At 44.0% G+C, this 19,856-nt stretch overlaps 1 protein-coding gene across 1 annotated transcript in view; it reads left to right on the top strand.

Moving 5' to 3' along the window:
- The window catches only part of IPO11 (importin 11), a 1,257,051-nt gene that overhangs the window by 351,382 nt on the left and 885,813 nt on the right, over positions 1–19,856 (top strand). Inside the window, exons 17-18 of the mRNA XM_029576426.1 lie at positions 12,388–12,421; positions 13,017–13,057. Of these exons, the coding sequence (XP_029432286.1) occupies positions 12,388–12,421; positions 13,017–13,057 (75 nt within the window). The remainder of the gene's footprint in view (positions 1–12,387; positions 12,422–13,016; positions 13,058–19,856) is intronic.

Raw genomic sequence — 19,856 nt, 5'->3', positions numbered from 1 at the left:
CATTCAAAAAACCCTCAATGAAACCATCCTTTTCTGGGAATTTGCCTAGTCTCCATCATCTCCCTACTCACCGACCTACACCTTGCTCTCAACACAACCAAAACCGAACTACTCTTTATATCCAAGCAACCTGAACACGATTCCACCACCACACCACCGCACCCCTACATCTCCCCCACACTACCCCCCTCCGTAAGAGACCTAGGAGTCACCCTTGACCAACACCTGAATCTCAAGCCACACATCAAGTCCCTCCTCAAAGCAGGTTTCTACAAACTCCAGATCCTCAAAAAACTCAAGCCCTTACTCCATACTCAAGACTTCAGATTAGTCCTACAGTCCACCATTTTCTCCAAAGTGGACTACTGCAACGCCCTCCTACTAGGCCTCCCATTCTCCACCATCAAACCCCTACAAACTCTTCAAAACGCCATGGCTCGTATCCTTACTAACACACGAAAAAGAGAGCATATCACACCCATCTTAGTAGACCTACATTGGCTGCCCATCCAGTTCCGCTCCCAATACAAAACCCTTACCATTCTTCACAACACCCTCTACAAAAACAACTCCCCCTGGCTTAAAGAAATGCCCCACTTCCACCTCTCAACCCGCCAGACTAGATCCACCTCCACAGGCACCCTCCACACTCCCCCCCTCAAAACTGCCCGCCTATCCACCACCAGAGAAAGAGCCTTCACCATCGCAGGCCCCGCCCTCTGGAATTCCCTCCCCACACACCTCCGTCTTGAACCCTCCCTAACCATCTTCAAAAAAGGCATTAAGACCTGGCTCTTCAGACAGGCTTACCACTGCTCCAGCCCCTCGTAGTCTACCCCCCTGAAACCCCCCTAGTCTCTCCCCCCCTGTCTCTCCCCCCTAGTCTCTCCCCCCTGTCTCTCCCCCCCTAGTCTCTCCCCCCTAGTCTCTCCCCCCTGTCACTCCCCTGTCTCACCACCACCCGAGTCTCACCCTCCAACCCACCCATACCCCCCACCCTCCCTCCCCTCACCCTTTCCCTTTACCTCCGCCCACCCCCCACCCCATTGCCACCTATCCACCATGCTCCACTGAAACCCCAGTTAAAACTTACAACCCTATGTTTAAATCAAGACACCATTATTACCTGCTGTAACTGCTGTAAATAAGCTAATAGTTTATATATATGTGTTTAATTGTTTAATAAGTTATCATTATAATCCACCATAACTGCTGTAATTAAGCGTTAATATATATCATTTTATAATCTATTTATCCTTCATTAACCGCTGTAATAATCAACCATGTTCTAACCTCGTTAAACAACCTATCCTGTAAATACTGATACGTTCCTTGTACCTTTCTCAGCTGCTGTCTTTCCTCCTTTACCTCTCTCCCCCCTCTCCCCCCCCCCTCTTTTCGCTCCTGCTCCATTCCCCCACTCCCTGTTTTTTGTAATTTCCTCCTTTCTCAAGTTTATTGTAAACCGGCGTGATGTGCTTGCACGAACACCGGTATATTAAAAGCTGTTAAAATAAATAAAAAATAGAAGTTATTTCTGAAGGCTTAAAAATTAAGCTCATTCAACATCCCGACTTATCTGATGGTCTTGATGGGTGACCGACGCAGCCACGTTTCAGGTCCGTTCAAGGACCTTTCATCAGGGATATCGTCCTCCTTAGATGTGTAGTCGGTGAGTGTTGAGCCGTTGCCTGCTAGGTCTCAAGCGTGAGTCCGTAGACTCTATCCGGATCTGACAACCATCTACGGACTCACGATTGAGACCTAGCAGGCAACGGCTCAACACTCACCGACTACACATCTAAGGAGGACGATATCCCTGATGAAAGGTCCTTGAACGGACCTGAAACGTGGCTGCGTCGGTCACCCATCAAGACCATCAGATAAGTCGGGATGTTGAATGAGCTTAATTTTTAAGCCTTCAGAAATAACTTCTAATGCCTAGCGAGGTTGTTCACAGGCGCTTTAAATATTTTGCCGGGACATTCACAGTTCAGTCTATTATTGATAGAGTGATTTTTTTCACCATCATTAACAAAGAAAAATTTTTTATATTAAAAAAACATATCATAAAATTGTTCACTTGGTGTCATCACATGTTCACGTACCATTGTGGATGGAGGAGGTCCGTTGATGATTATAACTACAATCTTATCACCCGTGTGGGGATTCATGATAATTATATATGAAACGTTCCTCTCTTTCCTAAAAAATTTTTTTTGATAAACATATCAGTTAACAATTTTTTAAATTGCTTTACTCATTTTGAGATTTGGAATTTATATACTTTTTGATAAATTCATCACGAAGGATTTATTTGGTGGTTTTTTAATTGTATTTAGAAATCCTTCAAAATTTAATTTGGTGCTGATTGGCATTTTTTGATATATTTGAGTTATGCATTGAAAAATTCAAGTTAAACTAATGGGATAAGAGTAGAATTTTGTAGTATAACCTCTGATACAGTGTCTATTTATTTATTTAATGCTTTTTTATACCGGTATTAGTAGTTACATCATACTGGTTTACATCAGAACTGAAGGTGGAAAATCCATCAAACGGGTACCGGGGATGGGACTACAGAGAACAAGAGAGAAGTAGCCGGAAACTGGCAAACAAGAGCAATGGACTGTGTAAAATAACAAGTAAACAATGTGACATAACTTTATACATAGGTTCAGATCACGTACTGGTGCAGCAAAGGGTTAAAAACACAGGGGAACTAATCAGGGTAAGCCTGTTTGAAGAGCCAAGTCTTTAATTTGTTTTTGAATTTGATGGTACAAGGCTCAAGTCGGAGGTTTGTGGGTAGTGAGTTCCAGCGAGTAGGACCAGCAATGGAGAGGGCTCGATCCCTTGTGGATGTGAGGTGTGCCTTCTTGAGGGATGGCACGTGGAGGGTTCCTTTATTGGTTGCTCTGGTGTTGGGGTTAGAGAGTGTGAGATGGAATGGCTCATCGAACCAGTTGGAGTTGTGTCTGTAGATGGATTTGTGAGTAATAGTAAGGGTTTTATAGAAGATGCGTGAAGGGATCGGGAGCCAATGAAGGTCTTTAAGGATGGGGGTGATATGGTCAGATTTACAGGCATTTGTGATGGTTCTCACTACCGCATTCCGGAGCATTTGAAGCAGTTTTATGGTGGAATAGGGGAGACCTAGGAGAAGGGAGTTGAAGTAGTCCATTTTAGATGAGAGGGTGGCCTGAATGACAGTACAGAAATCATGGATATGGAGTAAGGGTTTTAGTTTTTTCAGAACATTGAGCTTAAAGAAACCTTCCTTAAGGATATTGATGTGTTTTTTCAGGTTCAATCGCTGGTCAATCAGGACACCAAGGTCTTGTACAAAGAGCTGAGCGGAGATGGAACTATATGCCAGGTCGTTTGCAAGGGAAGGTTTGGGGATTTGGTGTTGGGATAAGAAGAGCACTTCAGTTTTGGTGGTGTTTAATGCAAGGTGGAGATTTGTGAGTAGGGTGTTAATGGAGGCAAGACATTTCTCCCAGAGTTTTAGAGATTCGGAGATAGAGTCATGAATTGGTATGATGATTTGGACGTCATCGGCATATAGGTAGAATTTGAGGTCAAGATCGGAGAGGAGCTGGCAGAGAGGTGTGAGGTAAATATTGAATAGGGTGGATGAGAGGGAGGAACCTTGTGGAACTCCTTGGGAGAGGGAGTAATGAGTGGATTCAGCGTTGCCTATTTTGACTGAGAGTTGTCTATTAGACAGGTAGGATTTAAACCACAGGAGGGCTGAACCTGAGAAAGGTGAGAAAGACCTGCGGTTGTAAGAACCTTGCATCCAAGGACTTTATATAGTGTTGCAGCTGATAGTAAGTAAAGTAGTGTGGTCGGCTGAGGCTGTGCAAGGATACAAGATCAGAGAGCGGCCCAATTGATCCACCCCCTTAGCCCGCCAGATTTGAAAACCCTCTGACTGTGTTACTGGAGTAAAATCAGAATTACCCCTAAGCGGCAATAAGTATGTGCAAACTGTCAGGCGGGAGAGGAGGTGGTTATGGCTTATTGTGTCGAACGCATATGAAATATCAAGAAGGGCAAGAAAGTAGCAGTGACCTTGGTCCATGCCTCTGATGAGGTGGTCAGAAAGGGTGAGTAAGAGGGTTTCAGTGTTGAAGTGCTTGCGAAAACTGAATTGTGAAGTATTAACAGCAGTTATCTCCTTTAGGAGTGTTACTTGTTCCAGGAAGGATGACTCTGGCATTATGCTTAACTTATCGACTACCTAGTCTATATTTTCACACTAGTTTAAATTCTTCTACCTTCTATGCTATTGACAACAGTCTGGACTTGATGACAGATCCGCTGATTTGTCTTATTGCCAGTGTTTCTGTAGTTTTCCTTGTGGAGTTGTAGAAAATAAGATATATTATGGATCAGGAACTTAACTTTTCTGTAATGAAAGTTGGTACGGCAGAGTTTTGTATGCTTTCTGTAAATGTTCTGCTGGATTTTTATTAGTTGCCTTAGAACCAGAAGTCTGTCCTAAATCCTGGCTGCTAGAGTGGTCTTTGAAAATGGTAGTGTCTTGGCTGTCTATGCTGCTATTGCATTACAGGTTAAGGTGTTGAGTGTCTAGGTAGCTTGCATATTTTGGATGCATAATGTTAAGTTAATGAAATTGTATATATGCTGTTTAACATATGTTTGTAGAAAAGCATGTTTTGGATGGAATTATCAAATAATATTGTTGCTTCACATTTTTATTGCTATATTTTTCCCTTCACGCCTGCAAGTATACTAGACTTGATTATGTTCTCGGTAGGCAATCAGGTTTTCATGTTTTACTGTAACTACGTGAGTAATGAAAACGTTCCCATTTAGTACTTCGGGATTGAGGCTTTTAAGTCTTTCCAGAGAGATTTAAATGAGACTGTTAGTGTTTCTCAATCTTTTTGTTACTAGAGACTGGTTGGCTGACCATCTAAGCTGGTATGGACGAGGAGGAGTTCTGGCTGAAGAGTTTGTGGGGGGGGGGGATCGGGCCTCTCTGTGGCTAAAATGCATGGGCAGGAGTCTCCCTCAGTCTAAACCCAACCACTCCCTGATGTTTTAATTAAAAGAATGATGACAAATGTAGCTGTACTACTTTCACCCAGCTCAGGGGAATGAAAATAATTGGGTCTTCTCATTCCAAAGGGCAGTGTAGCCAGGGGCTGAACATTTTTTTTTGTTTAAGTAGTTTTTATTAGCAACAAATAGAAATACAAAGATGTAAACAATGTTATCACAAAATTGCAAAGAATTGCACCTCAAGATATAAACTGGCCTCCGCATTAAAGTTTACGTATTTCACAATTTTAAACCCACAGTTCCACCCTCCCCAAGCACTAGATACAAAGGTATGGTCAAGGTTCAAGAAATACTAATAAGGTCCTGGTAAGAGCAATCAGGTAGACTGTCCGCAGTTAGATCCTTGTAAGAGTAAATTCCTGGAATTCGGTGGCAATGACTGAATGTACAAGTTCCACGTCTGTTGAAATCGCTTCAGCTTTTTAGGGGTGGTCCGTGACACCATTTCATCCATTAACATCATTTTATGAAGATGGTTATGCCATGCCCAATAATTGGGCGGGTCGGAGTCCCGCCAGTGCAACAGAATTAATTTTTTCCCCACATAACAGGCCTTGCCTAGCAGGAGTCGAGTCCCCGGAGTCCGAAACAGTCTACTGGGGATGGCATCAAATAATAACCACTTGGGAGAGAGTGAGATAGGCGCATGTACCAAATCAGTTAAATAAATGGTAATTCGAGCCCAAAAGCATTTAATATAGATGCAGGCCCAAAATAAATGAGTAAGGGACCCAGTTTCCCGCCTACATTTCATACAGAGAGGAGAGTTTACAATGTGGGAATGAAAAGCTACAACAGTAGACGTATAGGCCCTCCAAAGAAACTTCTGCTGCATTTCCCTGAAATACATGTTTGGTGAGGCAGACGCTATCTTAGAAAAACTAGCCTTCAACAGGGAGCTAGTAAGCTCTAAAGTTTCCCTCACCATTCCATTTCTCAACCAGCCAAGGGGGAGGATCACAACGGATGTGACCCTTCAATTTTTTATAGTAACAGGACAAGGATGGTGGGTGAACCTTGCTGAGCCCAAACACTACTTCTAAGGTGAGAAAGACCTGCGGTTGTAAGAACCTTGCATCCAAGGACTTTATATAGTGTTGCAGCTGATAGTAAGTAAAGTAGTGTGGTCGGCTGAGGCTGTGCAAGGATACAAGATGAGAGAGCGGCAGCAAGGTGTCTGTCGGATCAAGGACCTGCCCAATTGATCCACCCCCTTAGCCCGCCAGATTTGAAAACCCTCTGACTGTGTTACTGGAGTAAAATCAGAATTACCCCTAAGCGGCAATAAGTATGTGCAAACTGGCGGCAATCCCAAGACCTTCATATCTCTGGTCCAAGAACGCCGAATAGGGGACATAAGGACCCTGAGCCCTGGTGGCGGAGTATAGTTAGCAGTTGGACATTGTAACACATAACGAAGGTCTAACGGGTCCACAACTGTGTTTTCAACAGATAAATTCATGAAATAGGATTTACCCAGGAGCCACTATCTAATAATATGCATATTGCAGGCCAGATTGTAAACACCAAGGTCTGGGACACTCAGACCACCACCTCCCCATTTATCCTGTAAGGGAGATACGAGCTTTTTTATTTCGCCAAAGGAAGCGCTGTAACGCCATCTCTAACAACTGTAGGTCCGGACATTTAAGGAGCAGGGGAAGGTTTTGAAAAACATACAACCATTTGGAGAGTATAGTCATTTTAAACAAGTTGTTTCTCCCCTTAGGGGATAAAGGTAACTGTGCCCAGGCTCTCAGCTTATCTTGTGTCTGTTGAAGCAAGGAAGTGATATTATATTGATACAATTTGGAAAGATCTGTAGGGATAAACAACCCCAAATATTTAATTTTCCCCTCCGCCCAGGCCAGTGGAAACAAACCATCCCAACTAGTTTTTAATGTATCGGGGAAACCCAAGGCTTCAGATTTCTCAGGATTCAATTTCAAGCCAGAGAAGGACCCGAATTCTTCAAACAAATGTAACAAGGCTGTCCGAGATTGGGGAGGATCTGTCAAAAATACTAAAATATCATCCACAAATGCGGCATACTTAAAAGTTTCCTGTTGAAAACGCAGGCCCTTTACATGTTTATTAAGCTGGATAGCACAAAGCACTGGCTCTAACTGAAGGAAAAATAGAAGAGGAGACAGGGGGCAGCCGTGCCTCACTGCATTACAAAGGGGTCTGACTGATTACCATTGACCAAGATAATCGCCTCTGGGTTGGTGTATAAAAGGCGCACGGCGTCAAAAAAGAAACCGGTGATCCCGCCCAACTCATGGTGGAGAAAAGATGGTTCCATTCCACCCTATCAAAAGCCTTTTCAGCATCAAAGCTGACTGCCAAGCAAGGCTCGCCCATGTGACCACAGAGTACAAGGGCTGTGAGGATTTTCCGGATATTAGTAAGCCCGTAATGCTTCCTCACAAAGCCCACCTGCCCTGGCTGTACCAACAGGGGAAGGAGGGCAGCCAACCGGTCAGGTAGAATTTTTGCTAACAGTATAGGGTCAACATTTAATAGGGATATGGGCTGGTAGGATGATACTAACATCGGGTCCCTGCCAGGCTTGGGGATGTGTGTAATATGAGCCAAGTTGGTATGACTTGGAAATTGTCCCACCTGAATTAAGGTGTTATATGCCCAGGTCAGGGGAGGGGTGAGGTAATCGCTGAGGCATTTAAAAAACTCCACTATATAGCCATCAGGACCTGGAGTCTTATGTCGCTTCATGTTTCGAATGGCAACCTTTACCTCGTCTTCAGTTATGGGGCTACTCAACCAAAGTTGCTGGTCTTGTGTTAGGCGCGGAAGATCCAGGGGGGGCTGAAAATGCTTCACTAGCGGAAGTATCAGAACTTCCGGCAGTATATAAGTGCTGATAGTAAGCGCGGAAGCGCTGCAATATATCTGGGGTAGTTGTTAATGTCTGTCCGGAGGCAGTACGCAGTGCCAAAACATGCTGGGGGGGGGAGGCGGGGGGCTCTCTGAGCTCTAATTAAATTAGAAAGCAACTTACCCGATTTATTACCATATTGGTAAAGTCTATATTGATAATAAAGGAGGCTTTTTTCGCCCTCTGATGAAGTAAAACATTCACCTCACCCTGTAGGGTGAGATAGGTCTCCTTATTTTTACGAGTGTTCGCAATTGCTAAGACCCTCTTTGCCTGATTCAATTTGGCTGTCAGGAGAATTAAATTCCTATCCAACAATTTTTGCCGCTTTACTACGTAGGCAATAATCTCCCCCCTCAGGACCACCTTCGCCATATACCAAAAAAGAATAGGGTCCTCGATATGGCCTCAATTATTTCCCTGATATTCAGTCCACTTATCTCTCAGAAGGGACTGAAAATTGACATCGTCAACTAAATAATAAGGATATCGCCACATTTACTGAGTTGGTGGAGTTAATGCCGCATCAAATTCGGCCCAGACTGGAGGTGGTCTGATATGTGAATCATGTCTATACAAGTCTCCCGAAGCTTATGAAAATGATGAGTACTGATTAAAATATAATCAAGCCGAGACTAAGAGTCATGAACCCTGGATATATGAATATACTCCCGCTCCATAGGATGTAAGGTGCGCCAGGCATCAGTTAAGTGGAGCATACGCTCCAAAAGAGAATCCCATTATCCAAGGGAGCGCGGGCCTGACTGGTCGACTGTTTGTCAACCTGTGGGTCTCTCAGGGAATTCAAGTCCCCTCCCAAAATTATTGTATGCGTCAGATAGGGGAGAAGTTGAGTATAAATGGTCCTGAAAAAACCTAATTCTGGGCTATTGGGGGCATAGACATTACAGTACACAGTAATCACCCCCTGATGTTCCGTGACCAGGATAAGATACCTCCCTTTAGAGTCCTTAATTTCTTTGGTCACCTGCAGGGGAAGTCACTTATTAATAAGAATCGCCACCCCAGCCGAATGAGTAGTAGCAGAAGCAAAATACACATTACCAACCCATTGCGGACATAATTTCAGATGCTCTTGATCATTCAGATGCGTCTCCTGCAGCATCGCTATATCTGCAGACTGTCTTTTAAGCGACGTAAAAATTTTTGTTTGTTTAATAGGAGAATTTATGCTACTTACGTTCCAGGTAATCAATCGGTATCTACCTTGAACCATGGAACTGGGAGTAGGCCCTTACCAGAATTAGTGTAGCCATGTGCATGGCATGGAGCCCACCCCAGCTAGGACCTCCACACCAACAGCCGAATGCAAGTCGTGGCTTAGGAATCTGTTCCAACGAACTGAATGATCGAGATTGACAATAATACTTTAACAAATACCATAGTATCCCCCCTACCCTCCCTTCCCCGGTTCCCCCCCCCCTCCCCGATATTCAGTCTCCTTCCGAATTCCCACTTAGCTATCCGCTAAGAGGAGATGGATAACGCATACATCCCTCCCAGAACCCCAATTGCTGCAACAGGTAACCGGTTAAAGTGAACTTTCAGAACAGCAAACACGCAACCATAGAATTCTGGATACGGCCTGCAAAGAGAAAGGAGAAACAGTAGCATCCAAGGGCCTTCAAGCTGTCTCGGGCTAAAGTGTAGCATAGCCATCCATAGGAACAAAATTAGAGGACTGTGCCAGTCAGCAGCCAACTGAGGATGGCTCCTAAGAACAGGGAGCAAAAGTGGTACAAGGTGTATCCGTAAAACTAGCTGAGGGCTTCCAGACCTATTAGCACTCCTCAAGGAGGTGTGGCCGGTGGAGTAGATGATCCCGCTCTCTTGCTGTTGGCTTCTTGGGTGGGAAGAAAATGTTGCGCCTCCACCTCTGTCTCCAGCCAGCGGGCTCCTTGCTCTGTTGTCACCCTGCTACGAGCAGGTAGACCAAATGAGCTCTGTTACCCAGAGCATAAAGTTGTGCACAATAGGGAGCCATTTTCCTTTGCTGCTGAGAGAGATGTGCTGAGAAATCTTGAAATATCAAGACCTTCTGGTTTTCGTACTGGAGCTCATTCCCTGTCCGCAGGGCCCACATAATTTCTCCCTTGTGAGCAAAATTGAACAGCTTAGCTATAACCACCCTGGGATTAAGCTGATTATCCTTTCTGGGCCCCAGTCTATGTGCCCTCTCAATACGGAGCGGTCCGGACTGCAGCGTGAGGGTTAACTCCTGAGTGAGCCAGGTTTCCAGCGTCGGGGTCAGGTCTCTCTCATTCAGGGACTCGGACAGTCCTACCAGCCGAATATTAAAGCGCCTGGACCTGTTTTCCAGGTCTTCGAGCCTCTCTTCCTGCTTCACCATTTTAGCTTTCAGCTGCTGAAGGTCGGTCTCCGAATCGCGGTGGCTATCTTGGAGATCAGAAACTCTTTGCTCCAAGTCTGTAAAGCACAGTTCAAACCTCATAATTGCCACGGTCAGCTCAGTGAGTTTATTAGAAATGTTAGTAAGTTCTGGTTTAAATGTGGGTTGGATAGCCGCTTTAATGTCAGCCAGCGTTCCGATCGGCATCAGGTCGGGTAGCCCCACCTCCTCACCTGGCGTCAGGTCAGCCAGTTTAGGCTGCTCTCGGTCTTTGTCCTTTTTTGTAAGCCGGGTCACCAAACGCCTTCCCCAAACGCGCCGGTCTTTATCCACTGTATTCTCCTCATCAGGTATTAATAAAGTTTGGTCGCAAAAAACAGTTAATTGAGGCGGATGGAAGACAGATCACTGCGAAGAATGCCCACGATCCCGCACGGCAAAGCTGCACTTAGTCTCACCAAGGGAGATATTTAATAGAGGAGACTCACCCTATGGGCCGCCATCTTGGCCACGTAGTTTCTTGCTCTGCCCCGCTCGCCACCAGTCACGGCCACCTGTTACCGTCGGCGCTGCAGCAGTCCTCCTTCAGAGGCATTTGGCTGGCAGAGGCCCTCCCTGGCAGAATCAGCACAAAACTCCACTCGGAGCGCAAGAGTAGGATGTTTAGGGCATCTGTTAGTGGGTGCGAGTCACGGCAGCGGCTGCCATTTTGGCCTGGTCTTGCCGCGCTTTATTGCACATCGCACCGGCTGCATTCATTCGATTTCCACATCGCCCCAAAATCTCACCGTGGGGAGCCTGGACCCTTCAGGAGTCCTCTTGTGCCAAATTGCCACGGAAACGCCGCTGCAATAGGGGGTTAGTGGGGGAAAACCCGGAGGGGGACCGCAGAGCTCAGTCTCCCGGCTTCCTTGCTGGTGACGTCATCACCCGGAAGTCTGGGGCTAAACATTTTTAAATTGTTGGTAATGGGGGTATGTGCTGCCCCTTTAAGGAGCTTGGACTTGCAGCAGCCTTTGTGGCTGAATAGCCAGCAGTGTATTAGATTTTTATGCTTTATTTACAAATACAAAGTGGGGGCAGTCTGGGGCCTAGCTTAGTCTGATGTTCATGTTTAGTTTGCTGGCCTGATCAGCTGTTCAGTGCCAATGGAAGTAAACAGCTAGATAGTGCCAGCAGTCTGTCCCCACTCAGTAGTGTGCGATGTAGCCTGGAGTAAAGTTGCTACCAGGACATTTTTATCTAGACGTTTAGGGCATTAGAGAATGTCCCATTTATGGCTGTGGAAAACCATTTGGGAGGTGGTACCATATGTAGCCACTGAGGATGTCTGCAGCGTGGGTCTGCTACTTCCTGTAATGACTCCCACTCTGTAGACCAGCAAAAATACTGGTGGGGGCTGCTGCTTGTCCATGGGTCAGTGTTTCAGAAACAATGGGCTATGTGACATGTCAGGTATAGTGTGGAATATTTTTTTGGCTTCATGCCCTTACTCTGCACTGATATGGTTGAGGATACTTTGTGTTTCATGTATCCAGCTATTTTGTCTGTCATGAAAAGTGGTTGTGCATATGGCAAAAGGAATAATAAGATTAACGTATTATGTTAGTCATATCAGAAACTAGTATGTGATCCTGTGCATAGGAAATTTGCATGTTTTTTCTCTTTTGAGATACGCATGTCTTCTGAATCAATATTTAAACAAAAATTAAGCTATTTCTATTTGCTGAAGTTGAAAAATATATTTAATTGTGTATGTTACAAATATAGGTGAATCATGGCCTATTATATATATCTGCAGCAAAGTAGGTATATAAAAAATTGAAGTTCAAACTGTTTTTTTCTTTAGGTAGTATGTTAAATATGTGTGCCTAATAAAGAAGAGGTGGAAAAAGACAAAGTTATACAAAGAAAGAAACTGCTGCTTTTAGTGTTCTAACTTTTGTTTAGAGAACTTATGAAAATAATAGTGTTGAGGAGTTAGGTTAGGACTAATATATTTTCTGCTTTTTCTTTTCAGGTGCGCATTGAATCAGCAACAACATTGAAGTTAAATATCCTTTCAATCAAAGTTTGCAATCCTGCTGAGTAGTGAAACAATTTGTTAGAAGTCTGTAATCTGAATGTTTTCAGAGGCTTAGAATCTTTCCTGAATAATACTTGCGTACTTATAAAATCCCAGTTTTAGCATCTTAGTAGACAGTTTTTGTCAGAAGCTGAGGTTATTTAATAATTTTTAAACACTGTAATAACTTGTTCCAACTTGTTAGTTTATGCTGTGTGGTGTCAGCCTATGCTGATCAACAGCCATAATGAATGCTGTCATTTTTCTCCCAAATGTTGGCCAAATGCTGCTGTATCAGGAAAATATGAACCTTTAGTGCTGCTGTTTGCCAGACTCTGGTGTTTCATTACAGAGGAAGTCGTGATTTTTACCCTTTCTGCAAATTCTTCTAGTTCTGTGTGTGCTCCTGACAGCATGATGGCCATGATTTTTTACCGAATATCTAGCCCAGTTCTTTTGATTGACAATGCACATTATTAATCTCTGGTTCAAAACGAACATTTTTAATTGCAAATCTTTTTATTTTTGGCTGACAGTTTAATATATTTAACTTTGTTTAAATATTTTTCTTAACTTTCATTTACCTGTAGATGACTTTGAATTTAGGACAGAACAATTTTTACCTGTAAGTGTACATTGTATTTGATTTATTTTTTAAATGTTTTTAAATTTATCAGGGATTAAAAGAAAACTAAAATAGAAAATTCTTAACTACCTAACCTTATTTTATTTTTTCCTGAAATGTTTTTGTTTTCGTGTTTCTTTGGTTAATATCATCTGTTGAGTTGCAGGGGAACATTACTCTTTAGCTTGGGCAAGAGATTACTGACACTTTCCCTACTATAGCAGGATATATAAAGAATGACTAAAGGTCAAAATAGCTTGCCCACTGTTTCCCCCTATTGGTAGCAGGGTATGAATGCCACTTGTCTGGACTGTTCAGTCAGGACTCAAGGAAAGATAATTAGCAGGTAAGGACCATTTCTGAACTGATGTGCAATTTTATGATTTAAAAGAGCATTAATGTACTACATAAAATAGTCGTGTTTTGTACATAATGGTCATGTTTTGTACTTAATGTTTTGAGACTGAGGACTACCATATATATTTTATGGTGATATAGCTTGTAAGTGATCACTGCAATCACTCACCATAGGTGATTTTAGAAATGTTTGAAAAAAAAAATCAGTGCTGCTTTTTGTAATTTTTTTTAATGCAGTGCTGCACTAGGGTGTCACTGTTTCTATGGACATTACTACAGGACCATAAATGGAGTCAAATTCCTGCAGTGATATCAGAAAATAAGTTATTACTTTTGCAGTACTTTTGATACTAAATAAAAATACCCATTAAAATGAAATGCGTCCAAAACAATAGAGTCCTATGATAAGTGACAGCTGTGTTCTTTTGCAGTAAGGATGGCCACAGACTACAGTTTTGTAAAATTGGAAACTGTGGATGTCCTAGGCAGTGGCACAAAACAACATGCAACGTACTGTATAGAAACATAGAAATGACGGCAGAAGAAGACCAAACGGCCCATCCAGTCTGCCCACTTATCTGTTTCTCTTGGCTCTTAGTAACCTTTGGTTCTATTTCCCTTCCACACCCATCATTAATGTAGAGCAGTGATGGAGCTGCATCCAAGTGAAATATCAAGCTTGATTAGTTAGGGGTAGTAACTGCCACAATAAGCAAGCTACACCCATGCTTATTTGTTTTAGCCAGACTATGTTATTCAGCCCTTATTGGTTGTTTTTCTTCTCTCCTGCCGTTGAAGCAGAGAGCTATGCTGGATATGCGTGAAGTATCAGTTTTTCTTCTCCCCTGCTGTTGAAGCAGAGAGCTATGCTGGATATGTGTGAAGTATCAGTTTTACTTCTCCCCTACCGTTGAAGCAGAGAGCTATGCTGGATATGCGTGAAGTATCAGTTTTTCTTCTCCCCTGCCGTTGAAGCAGAGAGCTATGCTGGATATGCGTGAAGTATCAGTTTTTCTTCTTCCCTGCTGTTGAAGCAGAGAGCTATGCTGGATATGCGTGAAGTATCAGTTTTTCTTCTCCCCTGCCGTTGAAGCAGAGAGCTATGCTGGATATGCGTGAAGTATCAGTTTTACTTCTCCCCTGCCTTTCAAGCAGAGAGCTATGCTGGATATGCGTGAAGTATCAGTTTTACTTCTCCCCTACCTATGAAGCAGAGAGCTATGCTGGATATGCGTGAAGTATCAGTTTTTCTTCTCCCCTGCCGTTGAAGCAGAGAGCTATGCTGGATATGCGTGAAATATCAGTTTTTCTTCTCCCCTGCCGTTGAAGCAGAGAGCTATGCTGGATATGCATTGAAAGTGAAGTATCAGGCTTATTTGGTTTGGGGTAGTAACCACCATAACAAGCCAGCTACTCCCCGCTTTGTGAGTGCAAATCCTTTTTTCCACATTTCCTCTTGCCGTTGAAGCTTAGAGCGATGTTGGAGTCGCAGTAACTGTGTGTATGTTTATTGAATAAGGGTATTATCTCCAGGCAGTAGCCATCATTCTGGCGAGCCACTCACTCTTCATTGACGTCCTCTTGACTTTATAGATCCACAGTGTTTATCCCATGCCCCTTTGAAGTCCTTCACAGTTCTGTTCTTCACCACTTCCTCCGGAAGGGCATTCCAGGCATCCACCACCCTCTCCGTGAAGAAATACTTCCTGACATTGGTTCTGAGTCTTCCTCCCTGGAGCTTCAGATTGTGACCCCTGGTTCTGCTGATTTTTTTCCTACGGAAAAGGTTTGTCGTTGTCTTTGGATCATTAAAACCTTTCAAGTATCTGAAAGTCTGTATCATATCACCTCTGCTCCTCCTTTCCTCCAGGGTATATATATTTAGATTCTTCAATCTCTCCTCATAAGTCATTCAATGAAGACCTTCCACCTTTTTGGTCGCCCTTCTCTGGACCGCCTCCATCTTGTCTCTTGTCTCTTTGGAGATACGGTCTCCAGAACTGAACACAGTACTCCAGGTGAGGCCTCACCAAGGTCCTGTACAAGGGGATAATCACTTCTCTTTTTTCTTACTCTATATTCCTCTCTCTATGCAGCCCAGCATTCTTCTGGCTTTAGCTATCGCCTTGTCACATTGTTTCGCCGACTTCAGATCATTAGACACCATCACCCCAAGGTCTCTCTCCTGCTCCGTGCATATCAGCCTTTCTCCCCCCATCGAATACAGTTCATTCGGATTTCCACTCCCCATATGCATGACTCTGCACTTCTTGGCATTGAATCTCAGCTGCCATATCTTCGACCACTCTTCCAGCTTCCTTAAATCCCGTCTTATTCTCTCCACTCCTTCCGGCGTGTCCACTCTGTTGCAGATCTTAGTGTCATCCGCAAAAAGACAAACCTTACCTTCTATCCCTTCCGCAATGTCGCTCACAAAGATATTGAAAAGGACAGGTCCCAACACCAATCTTTGCGGTACACCGCTTAAAACCGCTCTCTCTTCAGCGAGAGTTCCATTTACCATCACACACTGTCTTCTGTCCATCAACCAGTTTGCAATCCAGGCCACCACCTCGGCACTCACTCCTAAGCTTCTCATTTTATTCACCAGTCTCCTGTGTGGGACCGTGTCAAAAGCTTTGCTGAAATCCAAGTAGATGACATCGAGTGCTCATCCTCGATCCAATTCCTTGGTTACCCAGTCAAAAAAGTCAATCAGATTTGTCTGACAGGATCTTCCAATGGTGAATTCATGCTGCCTCTGGTCCAGCAATTCTCCCGACTGTAGATAGTTCACTATTCTCTCTTTCAACAGTGACTCCATTACTTTTCCCACCATCGAAGTGAGGCTAACTGGTCTGTAGTTACCAGCCTCTTCTCTGTTACCACTCTTGTGAAGCGGGACCACCACCACTCTCCTCCAATCACTCGGCACCACTCCCGTTTCTAGGGATCTATTGAACAGGTCACACAGCAGACCCACCAGCACATCTCTGAGCTCCCTCAGTATTCTGGGATGAACTTCATCAGGCCCCATGGCTTTGTCCACTTTCAGTTTAACCAGCTCTTTCCATACATTTTCTACTGTAAATGGAGTTACATCTACTCCACTCCCCTCCAGTTTCTTGTTAACTAGTGACGGTCCTTTTCCAGGGTCCTCTTTAGTGAACACAGAACTGAAGTATTCATTTAATATTCCTGCCATTTCTTTGTCTCTCTCCACACTTTGATCCTTTCCACCTTTTATTTTCACTATACCACTTTGAATTTTTCTCTTTTCACTGATGTATCTGAAAAATGTTTTGTTACCTCTCTTTACCTCCTTGGCAATCCTCTCTTCCGCTTGACTTTTTGCCGTCTTGATTAATTTCTTTGTCTCCCTCAGTTCTACCAGATATTCTTCTTTGTGCTCCTCCTTTTGGGATCTTTTATATTTCTTGAACGCTGTTCTTTTAGCCTTTATTTTGTCAGCCACCTCCTTTGAGAACCAGATAGGTTTCATTTTTCTTTTGCTTTTCTTTACTTTTCTAACATATAGATTAGTTGCCTTGGTAATTGCTCCTTTTAGATTGGTCCACTGTTGATCCACATCTCTCTCTTTCTCCCAGCCTTTTAGTTCTTCCTCCAGGTACTTCCCCATTTCATCAAAGTCTGTGTTTTTGAACAGCAAAACTCGGGTTTTTGTGCTTCTTTTCTATGTCCTTTTTGTGATATTAAACCATAACGTTTGATGATCACTGGTGCTGAGGTGGGCACCCACCTGGACGTTTGAGACATTATCTCCATTAGTGAGCACTAAGTCGAGTATAGCTCCTTCTCTCGTGGGTTCCATTACCATTTGTTTGAACAAAGCTACTTGCAGGGCATCTACTATTTCTCTACTATTATTAGATTCTGCAGATGGGATTCTCCAGTCTACATCTGGGATATTAAAGTCTGCAACGATCACCACTTCTCCCTTCTTTCCTATCCTGTGGATGTCTTCAACCAGATCTCTGTCCAGCTCTTCCTTTTGGTTTGGAGGCCTGTAAACCACTCCAATAAAAATGGATGCCCCATCTTTTTTTAAGTCGGCCCATAGTGCTTCTTCATTGCCCCATCTTCCTTGCAGCTCAGATGCTTGGATATTGTTTCTGACATAAAGAGCCACTCCTCCCTCTTTCCTATCCTCTCTGATCTTCCTTAACAAGTTATAGCCTGGTATTGCCGTATCCCAGTCATGAGATTCTGTAAACCACGTTTCCGTGACACATATATGACATAGCTCTGAGAAAACAAATTATTCTGCTTAGTGAATAAAATAGCTCTTAAAATCTCAAAAGGTTTTTGTGACCTTATTCTCATGCACAGTTGTTTCTGCTGTGGTGGCAGTCTTATTTCTATTATTGTTGACCACTTATATAAATCTACTAGATATGTGCAGAACTGTAGAGGTACACACAAAATAATCCCTATTGTGTGAATTTTACAGTCTAGTCAAAACACACAGGCAAAACAAAAAGAGGTTTGGGGTTAAAATCAACAAGATTGTAAAGAACCAGAACCAGGTGGGCTGTTAAATGGAATTAATTCAGGAAAGGGACTACTTTATCTGAGTAAAGTTACAAGAAATCAGGCCTGTGCCTTCTGAAAGGTATGTATAAGAAATCAGATTTGGCTGGCTGAGTAGCAGAGTGGAAGGGACTTCAAGATATAAATCAGCTTTTCAAAGCAGTATTATGCAGATGTTCTTAAGAATCAAACAAACCTCCTTTTAAACAAAAAATAAATAAAATCTACAAAATAAGTAAATGTAAAACAGCATCTTAGGTTTGAATGTTTGAAATAAGAACATAAGTTGCCATACTGAGACAGACCAAGGGGTCCATCAAGCCCAGCATCATTTCCAACAGAGGCCAATCCAGGTCAAATTAAATAGATTCTATGCTACTAAAGCCAGTAATAAGCATTGGCTATTCCATAAGTCAACTTGATTAATAACAGTTTGTAGACTTCTCCTCCAGGAATTTATCTAGAATTTTTTAAACCCAGCTATGCTAACTGCCTTAATCATATCCTCGACGATTGACTTATCAAGAGCACCTCCAGACAGGGAGCGCAGAGTGCCCTGTGAGTCACAATCAGAGTCTTGGAAAATCTGGGGTTTCTGATCAGCTATCCGAAATCCCATCTCCAGGTGATTACAACTGGACTTCATTAGGGCCTAGCTGGACACCGTCAAGAAGAAAGCCTTTCTACCTCAAGACAGGGCAGAGTCTCTTGTTGCTCTCACTCGGGTAGTCTCCAGTTGCTCCCATGTCTCAGCACACCAGTTTCTCAGACTTCTGGGTCATGGGGCCACGACTGTACATGTTACGCCATTTGCTTGACTCCACATGTGCAGGACGCAGTGGATGTTACGCTCCCAGTGGTGTCAAGCCACCCAGGATCTTTAGGCTCGCATCCTGATCATCACTTCTCTTTGGCAATCCCTCATGTGGTGGGCAACCACATCCAGCCTGGAAAAAGGGGATGCTACCTGGTTGTCCGTTTGAATCAAAATGACCTTATTGAACAGGCAGTCCTGGAATGCATATAAGGCATACCGCATCACTTGGAGTTCCAGGAAATTGATCTGGCACTGCCTTTTGGACTACACAGTCCAACTCCTCCCTAAAAGCTGGCATGGATAACATGGCGCCCAGGGTAGAAGGCAGGCTAGGCGTCACCGGAGCTTCCACAGGGGTGTGTGGAGGCTTGGTGCCCAGCACCAATATCCATGGGGAACGCCTTGGGGATCCGGGTCCAGAGGAGGATGGGAGCCCCTCGCCCTGGGCCCTCTTCTGAGGTGGCTCGGCCGAATCCAATTTCGCTCCGTGTCTGTGCCGGCACCGGACGGTGCTACACATTGGTGCCGGTGTCCGTGCTTGCCGCGGTGCTCGGCTGGGTCTTCTCCGGCGCCAAGGATGATGATGTGGGAGACTTAGTGAGTCAATGCCGGTGAAGGTTGGTCTCTTGCGCCTCTTTCCTCCTGGTGGGGCTGCAATGGAGTGGGACCTGGCTCAGATGAACCCCCCTCAACTCAATGCACCTGAAGTCAATGGAGCGGTTTGTTTGGGCCCACACAAATGCTTCATCTTCTCCAGGTGGGCACGCCAGCCTTTGGGGTTCATCTGGGCACAGCCTTGGGAAAGCCCAAGGCATAGGAAGCACATGTGTACGGGGCTGTTATGGACATCATCCGTGGGCACTCAGGACAGTTCCGAAAATCAGTCGCCATTGTAAAAAATAGCTGGCATGCGGTTAGTGGTTGTTGGTCACCGTGAGGTGAAAAACGGGAACCAACAGTTTTATCGTGAAAAAACTCACCAAATGTCGGAGGGGTCGAAGCGAGATGGGGGACCCTGGTGATGGGGTGAAGAATGAAGAAACTTCAAAATCTTTCTGTGAGGAAATAAATATA

This window comes from Rhinatrema bivittatum, chromosome 1 (assembly GCF_901001135.1).
Source record: "Rhinatrema bivittatum chromosome 1, aRhiBiv1.1, whole genome shotgun sequence".
NCBI classification, from domain to species: Eukaryota; Metazoa; Chordata; class Amphibia; order Gymnophiona; family Rhinatrematidae; genus Rhinatrema; species Rhinatrema bivittatum.
The sequence above is the reverse complement of the archived record's forward strand: the minus strand, read 5'-3'. Positions and strand labels throughout refer to the sequence as shown.